The 11,885-nt window shown below is 44.9% G+C and overlaps 1 protein-coding gene across 2 annotated transcripts; it reads left to right on the top strand.

The window, feature by feature from the left end:
- Positions 1-1,150: 1,150 nt before the first annotated feature.
- On the top strand, positions 1,151-11,674 carry FXN (frataxin). Of its 2 annotated transcripts, none has more exons than XM_060280047.1 (5): positions 1,151-1,343; positions 2,403-2,500; positions 4,291-4,411; positions 7,647-7,744; positions 10,003-11,674. In XM_060280047.1, the coding sequence occupies exons 1-5, from the start codon at positions 1,182-1,184 to the stop codon at positions 10,004-10,006; spliced, it is 483 nt and encodes a 160-aa protein (XP_060136030.1). In that variant the 5' UTR covers positions 1,151-1,181; the 3' UTR covers positions 10,007-11,674. The 2 variants fall into 2 exon arrangements, with proteins under 2 accessions (XP_060136030.1, XP_034956125.1); XM_035100234.2 differs by lacking the exon at positions 10,003-11,674 and adding an exon at positions 8,918-9,737.
- The last annotated feature ends 211 nt before the right edge of the window (positions 11,675-11,885 follow it).

The following is an 11,885-nucleotide window of genomic DNA, read 5'->3' as shown; positions in this document are numbered from 1 at the left end:
CCCTCCCTGCCCGCAGACTATCTTGCCAGAATGGTGCATGCTCTGGTTATGTCCCGCTTGGATTACTGCAATGCGCTCGACGTGGGACTACCTTTGAAGGTGACTCGGAAACTGCAACTAATCCAGAATGCGGCAGCTAGACTGGTGACTGGGAGCGGCCGCTGAGACCACATAACACCGGTCTTGAAAGATCTACACTGGCTCCCAGTACGTTTCCGAGCACAATTCAAAGTGTTGGTGCTGACCTTTAAAGCCCTAAATGGCCTTGGTCCAGTATACCTGAAGGAGCGTCTCCACCCCCATCGTTCACCCCACTGAGGTCCAGCTCCGAGGGCCTTCTGGTGGTTCCCTCACTACGAGAAGCAGGCAGAGGGCCTTCTCGGTAGTGGCGCCTGCCCTGTGAAACGCCCTCCCATCAGATGTCAGATACATTTAGAAGCAAAATAAAAAAATTCCTACAGTAGCACCTTAAAGACCAAGTAAGTTTTTATTTTGGTATGAGCTTTCGTGTGCATGCACACTTCTTCAGATACACTACTACACAGTGTACAGATACACTTCTTCAGATACACTAGTGTATCTGAAGAAGTGTGCATGCACACTTCGACTCAGACCAACACGGCTACCTACCTGTAACTATACATTTAGAAGACATCTGAAGGCAGCCCTGTTAAGGGAAGTTTTTAATGTGTGACATTTTAATGTATTTTTAATCTTTGTTGGAAGCCACCCAGAATGGCTGGGGAGACCCAGCCAGATGGGCGGGGTACAAATAATATAATATTATTACAAATAATAATAATAATAATAATAATAATAATAAATAATTAATTAGAGGCTGCTTTTCTCCTGATTCACCGGCATAGAAACACTGGTGTCAATCGTGGGCTGCTGTGTGCTCAACCCAGGGGCAGCCAGGATTCCTAGCTATTTCTAGAGAGACCTAGAACTGGACAGACTTCTGCTAAGGCGCTGGAAGAGACAGAGGGCGAGAGGAAGAAGCCCGAAGCGGCGCCTCGCCCGCTTCTCCAGCAGCAGCAAGCAAGCAAGCAAGGATCGGGGCCCGGCTCTGCCCGGGGGAAAGGGCCGGCCATCCGCCGCCGCCCCGCTCCGTCGCCAGGGGGCAGCAGAGCCTCGCCGCGCCCAGAGCCCGAGTCTTCTGCGCGCCGCCTTAGGATCTCATGTGGCGGCCGGGCGCGGCCTGCGCTCTGCTCTTCTCCCGGGTCGCGGCCCGGGGCCGGCAGGGAGGCGCCGGCGGGCGCTGGAAGGGACAGGAGGAGGCCGCGGCGGCGCCTCCTCTCCAGAGAAGCGACTGCGGCTTCGCTCTCCTCCCGGGCCGGCCGGTGAGTGCTCGGCCTCGGCCTGGGAGGGAAGGCGGGCGGGCGGGCGGCTCCTTCGCGGGCGCGGAGGGGGCGATGGCGGAGGCCCCTGCAGACAAGGCCGGGGAGCGGCGCAGGGCCTCCGGCGAGCCCGGCCCACGGAGCTTCTCCCTCGCAGCCGGGCCCAGAAAGGCCGCCCCGCCCGGGTGGCGCAGCCGAGGAACCCGCCGCCCGGCCTCCTTCTGCCGCGGCGTCTCGTGGCGAGAGAAGCCTCCTGGGCCGCTCCCGGCGGGGCTGAGGGTGGCGGCGGGGCTCGGGGGGCCTTCTGCGCCCGGCGGCGTCTCTCCTTGGGCCCAGAAACGGCGCCGGGATCCTCCGCTGGCAGGTTGGGTTGGGTTGGGTCGGACCGGGAAAGGACAGGCCGGCCGCTGCCTGGTGTGTTGGGGGGGGGCAGGGAAAAGGGACTCAGGGACTCACCTGGAGTCCCGCTGGAAACGAGCGAAGAGAGCTCGTCCTCCGCCCTCCCTCGCTGCGGGATTGGGCTCCTTGGCCCTTCAAAATGGAAAAAGACTCACTAAGATCAAAACACTCAAGCCTGGCACCTCTGCCCTTCCATTCCCCGGCGGGGAAATAGATAATGCTAAACAGAGGGGTTAATATATGGACAAAGCGGGAAATGAACTCGGGACACTAAATCAACCAGGCTGAAAGAAGTAGGGAGAAGGAATGGGCTTGCTTCTGGAACAGCACGGAAGTAGTTCTCTTTAAGGACTTGAAATACAAATGATGCTACTCCTGGTCAGAGGACTATATATATATATATGTGTGTGTGTGTGTGTGTGTTTGTTTGTTTGTTTGTTTGTTTGTTTGTTATTTAAAGCATTTATAATCCAGCTTTCATCCGAGGTTCCCATGGCAGAAATATACACAGTCCTAACCACAAAATAAAACAGCGTAAAACAAAATGTAGCAGTATCCCCTCAGAGAGAAGGATACAACCCTGAAAGTTGTGCTGCTTGCGCTTAGTCTTCTGCTGAACAACATGATTTCCCACAAAAGTACTTAAAACTTATTTCTTCACAGGATGTGCAGCCGCATTGTTTATATGGCGTTCTCATAGTCAAAGCCAAGAGTGCTCAACTGCAATGCATAAGAAGTGCAGGAACTCAAATTGACAAAAGGTAAGTTGTATATAGAATTGGCCACCTGGCAACTCGGGGAATTTCCCAAACAGAGATCAGTATTGAGGACAGAAACAGTCACCTCACATTCGGAAGAACGAAACCAAAGCCATGCGCATGGGATCTGCATTGGGGTGTTAGTTGGTAACGTTGAATCATTTTAAGTGAATAATAGTGCCATTGCATATGCAACAAATCTATCTTAAACTGCCACAGCATCCAGCACTTTCACGCATAACCAGACCTTTGTTTTTGTTCTTTTGTAGCTGTTCCTGTTGGACTAGGATTGCCTTGTTGACTCTCAGTATGGTGGAGACAGGCTTGTTTAACTAATTCATGTAGAAAGAGAATGGAAGAGCTGCAAGCTTTCAGTTCCTCCAGATAACCTCTACTAGAACAGTTGCATCAGCCCACTTCTTAACATTAGTCAATAAAACATGTAAACACCAAGAGAGAGAAATATCAGTAGCCACTAGCAGTGTAAAGAGCAGTATGCGCTCACTGATTAAGAGGTGAAGAGGATCCATTTCCAAGCAACTGCCTGTTCTCCAACACTCATTGTGTTGCCAACTTATGGGTGGTTCTTGCATTTGGAAAGTGGCACTCCCTCTTCCCTACATCCCAAGCATTTCTGATGTGGGAATAGGCAGGTTGTGGTTGTCTTCCACATGATCTTGCTTGTTCAAATGTTACCAGAGCAGACTGGGATGGAGCCACAGTTTAGACAAAACCACGGGGCATGCATATTGTGGAAACTGGGCTTAGGCCTCAAACAGGAGTCCAGGAAGCCTAACTACATCCTTAGGGTGTAAACCACTGGAAAACGACACAAGCTTTACTAAAATGAATAGAAACTTCCATTAGTACTTTTGCTATGAAAATATCGTAAGAATAAAGAGGGGAAGGATTCTTTCAAATTAAGCCAGATATCATATAGGCCTGGGCAATACCTGATTTTCATCATGATAGATCACCAGCTAACCATCATGGTATGCTGCTATATCTTGATGTCTGAAATAAAGATGGGTGCCTGGGCTATGGAGGGGGGATGCTTTTTGCTGTGCGATCTCTGTGCTGTTTCTTAAAGCGCTGGGTGGTCCTTACAGGTGATGTCTGCCTCCTGGCACTGTTCTGCCATTGGCTGAGATGAGCTGAGGGGAAGCAACCGGAGAGGCCAGGCAGGGAGTGGGACTCCATGGTTCAGGGGTGACGCTGAGGCTGGCACTGTTCTGCCACTGGAGGGAACAGGGAGGGAAAATGGTGCCCAAAGGCCAGCCAGCTAGAGGGAGACCACTGTGATGGAACCAGTGTCCAAATGGCAGTGAAGCCTGCTGTCAAGTTTGGTAACAAACTCAAGAGAGGGCCAAACATATAGAGAAGAAACAAAAATGGGCAAGATAGACAAATCAATGTCTAAATGTATGCAGATGTAATCAATTAATTGACTAACAGTGCAAACCCAACCATATCTATTCAAAAGCAAGTCATAATAAATTCAGTGGGCTTCCTTCCAGAGAAGTGGGGTCAGAATTGTAGCCTAAAGTTCTTTAATCAGAGGATTGTCTAATGAATGGAAGTTGCAGTGTGTGGTGAATAAAATCTCTGGGCTATAAATACCTAATTTTTCTTATTTATTGCAACTTCAGAAATGGTTCCTACACTAGTATGTGTCAGTAACAAAGACCTTCAAATTGCTGTGTTCTTTTCTGGGATCTCTTGTTTTGCACTGATAATATTTTCATTTAATGATATAAAATTTGAGTAACTCTTTCTTTACCTGACTTTTACAGCTCAATAGATGAAACTACGTATGAAAAACTTGCTGAAGAAACCCTGGAGTCATTAACAGATTTCTTTGAGGAGCTGGCAGACAAGCCCTTTGCTCCTCAAGATTATGATGTCTCATTTTCGGTATAGTATTTTATTTTATTGTTTATTTTTACAGGTGTTTTTGCTATAGTCTCAACTTCTCTTTAGACACTACCATAAATAATTTCTGGCTATAAGAAAGCTTCTAAATTCTTCGACAGCAGCAAAGATAGGGGATCACATTGTTTTATATACAAGATTTACTCTATACAAAAAAACGGCTAGGTACAGGAACAGTTTTTTCCCTTCTCGGTAGTGGCACCCGCCCTGTGGAACGCCCTCCCAGCAGATGTCAAGGCAATAAGTAACTATTCTACTTTCAGAAGACAACTGAAGGCAGCCCTGTTTAGGGAAGTTTTTAATGTTTGATGCTGTACTGTTTTTAATATTTGGTTGGAAGCTGCCCAGAGTGGCTGGGGAAACCCAGCCAGATGGGCGGGGTATAAATAATAAATTATTATTATTATTATTGTGCCATCAAATTGTTAAATTCATAGTTGTGTAGCGGAAGGGGAAGCCAGTTATGGGTGGGGTTTGCTGTGCTATTGTATTGTACGTGGAACAATGTTTGTATAAGGTACGTTTACATTGCAATGTAGCCAAAGCAAAATTCCAAGTATGTTGGTACTTGGCCAATAAATAATAATAATAATAATAATAATTATCATCATTATTTAGAATTCTAGTTGTTCTTTAAGGTAGTGTTCCTTGAGCCATTAAACCCTAAGACTTGGGACTCACTTTTTCTAATTCAGCTGTCTCGGTGTGGTTTTGATGCATGCTTTAGGTAAAGGCTTGCCAACCAAGTGTATGTCTTTGTCTGCATGCACACACATGATAATGCCAAGATTGCAGGGTTGATCCCTGTATGAGACTCCTGCATATTCCTGCACTGCAGGGGGGGGGGGGTTGGACTGGATTATCAGAGAGTCCCTTCCAACCCTGTACTTCTATGATTTTAAACATTTCTTTTCTTTCCCTGCAGTTTAAGAAACTCTGTTCTCATAAGGAGCTAGTAGAATGGTAGGACCACAAGGTGGCACAACCGGAAAATAGCTGAAACCAGTTTCAGCTCGCTTGTGATAGATAAAAGCTTATATAAAAATTACTGTAATTCTATCCAAAGGAATCCGTAATAGCAATGTTTCTAGTAGCATTTAGGAATCCGTGTGTGACTGTTCCCTCACCTGTCCTGGGAGCTTACCTTGATTTATTTAACATTCATTAGTACAGTAAATAGGACGCGGGTGGCACTGTGGTGTAAACCACAGAGCCTAGGGCTTGCCGATCGGAAGGTCGGCGGTTTGAATCCCCGTGACAGGGTGAGCTCCCATTGCTCGGTCCCAGTTCCTGCCAACCTAGCAGTTCAAAAGCACATCAACATGCAACTAGATAAATAGGTACGACTCCGGCGGGAAGGTAAACGGCATTTCCATGCACTGCTCTGGTTTTGCCACATGACCTGGAAAAACTGCGGACAAACATCAGCTCCCTCGGCCAGTAAAGCGAGATGAGCGCGCAACCCCAGAGTCTTAATTGTTTGGGGTCCTTTACCTTTACCTTCTAGTACATCAAATACTTTTTCTCATGTGTGTGATATAAAATTAAAAACTACAAATGAGCATTTGTTTAATTATCTCTAAAAACTTCATGGTCTCAGCAGTGTTTCTATAAACATGTGGCACAGACAAACACCATATGCTATGAAATGATGTCAAATGCTTGTGTGTGGTTTGCACATTTTTCAAATTAGAAGTAATGTGTTGATGGGTTAGGTCTATTTACAATACAATGTACAGTATCTAGCATGATATTGGTAATACAGTAACAACTGTTTGGGAATGTGTTATATGATATAGCTGTCGGGAAAAGCATCTTGGAATGCTGCATTTGCTATGAAATAACGTAAAATCTGGAAAGTGTTCAGTTGACATTGATGTAGTTTACCATTTTGTTTATTTTATAAACACATTTCCAAGCTACTGTTTGGCCCTAAAAAGGACTTCAGTAACAGCTCAAAGTAAAATCAATTTAAGGACAGTAAAGCCCAGAACAAGATAAAACAGTCAAAGCGTAGTTGACAAGGGAGACCGTGCCCAATCATACTAAAACCTTGGTATAGTCTAAACAAAGTCTGAGCTTAAAAGGGAGGCAGGCAGCCAAGCCCAATTTAACCATGCAAGAGTGTGTAAGGATAATAAGTGTGGTGATTTAATATCTGAATTTATTATTATCTCAGGAGCCTGAGTGGTGCAGGTTCAGTCAAGAACTGTGGAAGCAGGGCCCATGCTTTTCAAAACTGAATTGCATTGCACATTTGGGGACACATTCTTGAGGCAACCTCCTAGGAACGCAGCTGCAGTCCTGTGTGCTGCCCCTTCCTCCTCTTAGCTGGAGCCGATCCCATAGGAATGCATTCGGAATGGATTAATTCGTTCTGGGGCCTTTAAAAAAAAATGCACTTTAAAGGCCGGCAGGAGGCAGCGATGGGCCCGATCAGGCCCTATGGCCGGATTGGCAGGTAGGGAGGCCGGTGGCTGCGGCGGCGATGGGCCCGATCTGGCCCTATGGAGGGGCCGCAGGAGGTAGCGCGAGTGGTGGGAGGCCAGCGAGGTAGCGCAGGATCGGGCCCCCGTCGGCTCCGCTGCCACCGCTGCTGCGAAGCCGGCCTCCTGCCGGCCTTGCACAGGATCAGGCCCTCGCCGGCTCCGCTACTGCCGCCGCCACGAGCCCTCTGCTGCTCGGGGGCTGTAAAGCCAAGCACAGGAGCCACGGTTGCGAGAGGCGGGCTTTTCTTGCTGTCAAGCAAGCAACGCCACTTTTCTTGCTAGCAAGCTTGCTGTTGCAAGGGGGCGTGGTGGCAGGCAGATGCTACCGCCACCCACCCCCCTCGCATGTTGCTGTCGGTGGCCCGGCAAAGGGGGAGGAAGGGACAGCCCAAAAGCACTGCTTTGGGGCTGTCCCTTCCTCCGCCCTTGTTGCTGTTGGCGACCCCTTCCTCCCCCTTGCTGCGTGCAGCAGGAAACAGGCTCTCGGGCACTTCCTAGACAGCGAGCTGGGAACTCTCCTCCTGGCTCGCTGTCACAGAAGCGGCCCGAGAGCCCAAGCAGCTGAGAGCCGGTTTCCCGCTGCGGGCGGCTCTTGCCTTTGCTCCAAAAGACGCATTGACTTTTCCCCTTCCTTCTTATGGAGCAAAAAATACGGTACATAAATATATTGCAAGTGCTTACAGATAGCTTGTTTTGTTTTCTCCCCCCCCCCCTTATTTATTCTGTAGTCCGGAGTATTAACAGTTAAATTGGGTGGAAGCATGGGAACATATGTGATCAACAAACAGACACCAAACAAACAGATATGGCTGTCATCTCCAAGCAGGTAAGCAAATGTCTGTTTGTTAGAATGTTCTGGAAATTTTACAATTGAACTAAAAGATCTCCCACCTCAGCTTTATTAGTTGAATGCACTTTAGAAACCTCAGAATGGCTTGTATGGATTTCCCAGTCAGTCAATATCAGATGCTGCTTAGGTGATACAGGATGTGATTATTTCCCCCCACAGCCCCTTGGGAACTATTTGTATGACTTTCTCTATTTTGCAGTGCTAGTCATTGAACTTAGGCTTTTGGTCAGTGAGTGACACCCTCTGATGCACCGTCCATTGGGAGCACTGATCCTGCACTGTGTTTCTGGAATGCTGAATGAGCAAGCAGGAGCTGAGCTGACAGATACCATATTGTTGTGCAGTGAAGAGCAGACAATGCTTTAAATGAATAAATAAAATATTAAAACATGCCCAAGCCAGTGTTAGGATGTGGAAAATTAGAGTATTCATTTACTTTCTAGTTCTAGTATGTCACAGAAAATGACAACACAATTTTCTGACTATCCCACTGCTGTTTAATTGAGGTTAATTCAGGTGGGCCATTGTGAGGATCGGACCATCAGGAATGAATGAAACCTACAGCAAGTGTCCCGTTTTAGCACAGAGCTCCTCTGGTGGCTGCGGGGTGTCAGGGCTAGCAGGGAAGGCACCAAGGCAGTGCTCTTTTGGACCAGCAGAATAGCTAACTCTCTGAAGGCCAGGAGCTGCCAGGGGGCTGCATTTTTTCATCTCTAGCTGGTGCCCCAGAACTTTAGTGGCACGTATGTTAGAAGTTTTGAAGCCGAGTCCAACCTTTTAGAAATAGATTGATTTTTCTTTGCCCTAATTCACCTCATGCCAACCAGTTGCCTTTCACCCACACCATACATTGTGTGGTATTGTGTGGTAACTGAATGCAAATAGCTGTGGGAGTTCCGGGTGCCCCTTTCCAGCATGCACACCTTTCCTTCTGTCATATTTGGTTGATATTTAAATGTTGTTGTTATTAATTGAATTTATATACCGCCATATACCAGGAGGTCTCATGGCAGTTCACACAACAAAATCAAAATATAAAACCACAATATATATAATCAAAATAAAAACAACAGCCCAATAACACAGATACCCCCAAAAAGGGCATAGGATGTCATGTTCTCAGTCATGTTCTTGTTTGTTCTTTCACAGTGGCCCGAAGCGTTATGACTGGACTGGAAAAAACTGGGTTTATTCTCATGATGGAATCTCTCTACATGAACTACTTGCAATGGAATTTTCTGTTGCATTAGAAACCAAATTAGACTTATCAGCTCTAGCACATGCTGGAAGAAAATATTCTTGATAATATCTATTGCAAAGAATTCAAAGACTTTGAACTTTGACACATGGTCTTCCCCTTTTTTGTAAATGTGTTAATTCAATTTTAAATTCTGCAGGATGTCTATAGTAAACTCACTTCTACTCTGCAACAATGTGAAAGCAACCCCCCCCCCCCCCCGCATCATGGTTTCTTTATGTGTTCAGGTATTTTTCCATCCTCTTGTTTGGATTGCAGACACAGCCATTGCTGTCCAGCCTTTTAGCTAGAGTTAAGGAGGGCATTTGGATGTCCTATTGAGGACAACTATTGTACTAAGCTCTCTCTTGGCTGCATTCAGGGATAACTGTTTTTCTAAACTGCATTATTCTCCGTAGCTAAAGATTTAAATCACATTGATAATGTTGAAAACCATTTCTGCAAAATGGTAGGATACTTGTAGGATTGTGATATTTATATTAGGCTTGCAAGCCCAGTGCAATACCTGTAAGAGTAGAAAATCTGTTCTTTTTTTCCCCTTTTCTTTTTTGTCAATAATTTTAATTAATTTTCAATTACAAAACTCCAAAGCAAACCTCATTATATGCATGCTGAATCGTAATAACAATCAAATAACCAATTATATAACTTGGATGGCCTCCTGCTTGCTGGATTACAGTTTCAGTAAAAGAAATTCTGCTTCCAAAGTCATATTTATTCCAGTTGTATCGTAATCATAGTCCCTTGTTCAACAGCTGCAATGTTTGTGACTTCCATTCGTATTAACATATTCAGTAATTTATTAATCCACAAGTAAATATATTCCTTCATCCTGCGTGTAATAATTATTTGTCCATATTTTTTCTTCGCAAAAAGTTCTGTATTGATCCAGTCATTCTCCTCTCAATTATGATTACAATATATGTGCTTCAGCCTAGGGAAAGAGTCTCCAATTTCCCTTTCTTTGTCCATACAGATAAAGATGGCGCCCTGCCAAAGTCGTGGTGCATCTCCAAAATCCAATTTCTCTTACATTCCAAGATAACAACCTTCTCTTCTTCTGACCAAATACTGTATTGGCCTGAATATAAGCCTCACTTTCCCCCAAATTCCAACCGTGAAAAGTTAAAGTGTGGCTTACATTCTCAACCTTACAGTATGCAGCCAGGAGCTTGGGGCAAACCGGTGCCCGGAAGGGGAAAGGCCCCCGACAACGCAGTGCGGCTTAAAAAGTTAAGTTCAGTCAAAATCAACCATGAGGTGTGGTGCTCATTTCCGCTTTCCAGCCGAGGATGTCAGTGTTTGTTCGCAGACCGCTTTTCCAGGTCATGTGGCTAGCAGGACTAAACTACCGGCACAGATCCTGCTAGGTTGGCAGGAGCTGGGACAAAGCAAAGAGAGCTCACCCTGTCACACGGATTTGAACTGCCGACCTTATGATTGGCAAGCCCAAGAAGCTCAGTGGTTTAAACCCCAGTGCCACCTCACCTGCCTTACATGAGTCCCAAGTTCTTTCTACTAGTACAAAGTCATCAACATTGTCTAATCAGGCAGTTTGCACAGAATAATTGTGTTGGTTCTTACCTGCAGCTACTCATAGTTGAAGAATGAATGGAAGTTTGAAAGTGGACACAGGTAAAACTTAAATCACAATGGGTAGCTAGCAGGGTAGAGTTGGCTGCTCTTGAGAGCACCTGGTTTCCCCCCGTTATCCTTGTAGTCCTTCTGTATCCATCACTGACCAGTGCTTTCAAGCTGTAGCAATAGTGTGTACAGAATTAAAAAACATGCTTAGCTTATGAAACACATGGCCTCCCTCAAATTCTCACCTGACCACAGTGACCTTTGAAGACTCTGAACTTTGCAAACCTATTTGATCCACACCACATGGATTAATGTGTGAATTGAAATATAATAAACCTTCAAATTTAGCAAATTTTATGATGCAGTTCTTTTAAAAACTTACCAGAATGTAAAAATGTGCATTTTAGGCTACTGTACATTTATATTATTTATATCAATAGGAGGGCTAGGCGATATCTGGTTTTCAATATTGTGATATATCACTCGCTAAAAATTGCAATATACCAATATAACATGATTTCTGAAGTAAGGGCTATGTAGAGGCATTGGCTGGCTTCAAGGTTTTCCCACATTGTGATTTTTGCTTAGTGCACACATACTCACCTTGATTTGCAATATATTCCCTAGTCAAAAATTATGAAACCAATAACATGATAGGGACTTCAAACCAGTTTTGAACAATATATCACCCAGTCATAAAGCAAGTACATTTAGATAAATAAGCATGCATATTTTAAACAAGTACATTTGGATGAAATGGGTTTATGTATTTCCCCACATATATACTGTATATATATTTTAAAATCACACATAATGCAGAAACAGCACGGAATTAAATGAATGAGCACATGAAATGGATTGCTGTAATTCCCTTCTCCAAGCATTGTTCCCACTTAGACTGCACTGCTTAAAGTAGCAATGCAGAAGACAAATCTTGACTACAGAAAATAAATAATAGCCTAAATCACTACATAGGCCTTGAGAGGTTAATATACTGTAGCTTGTGCTATAGAAATTTGATTTAGAAAAATTAAGTAATTTTGAGGCATTAAGATTTGAATTTATTAAAAGGCAATGCCTGATCTACTGATGTCTTCCTGCAGCAAAATCACTAGGTCAGGCATTGCCTTTTAATAAATTCAAATCTTAATAAAATCTCTCCAAACAGGATCTTTTTAACTGCTGTGTTTAGGTTCAGAGTTCAACTATTCTGCAAACTATTTTTACTCAGTATTGTTAGTACTCCAATAATGTCCATTCTTGTCGTACATTTAA

Source organism: Zootoca vivipara, chromosome 11, assembly GCF_963506605.1.
Source record: "Zootoca vivipara chromosome 11, rZooViv1.1, whole genome shotgun sequence".
In the NCBI taxonomy this organism is placed as follows: Eukaryota; Metazoa; Chordata; class Lepidosauria; order Squamata; family Lacertidae; genus Zootoca; species Zootoca vivipara.
Note: the sequence above shows the minus strand (reverse complement) of the source record. Positions and strands in the feature narration are given on the sequence as shown.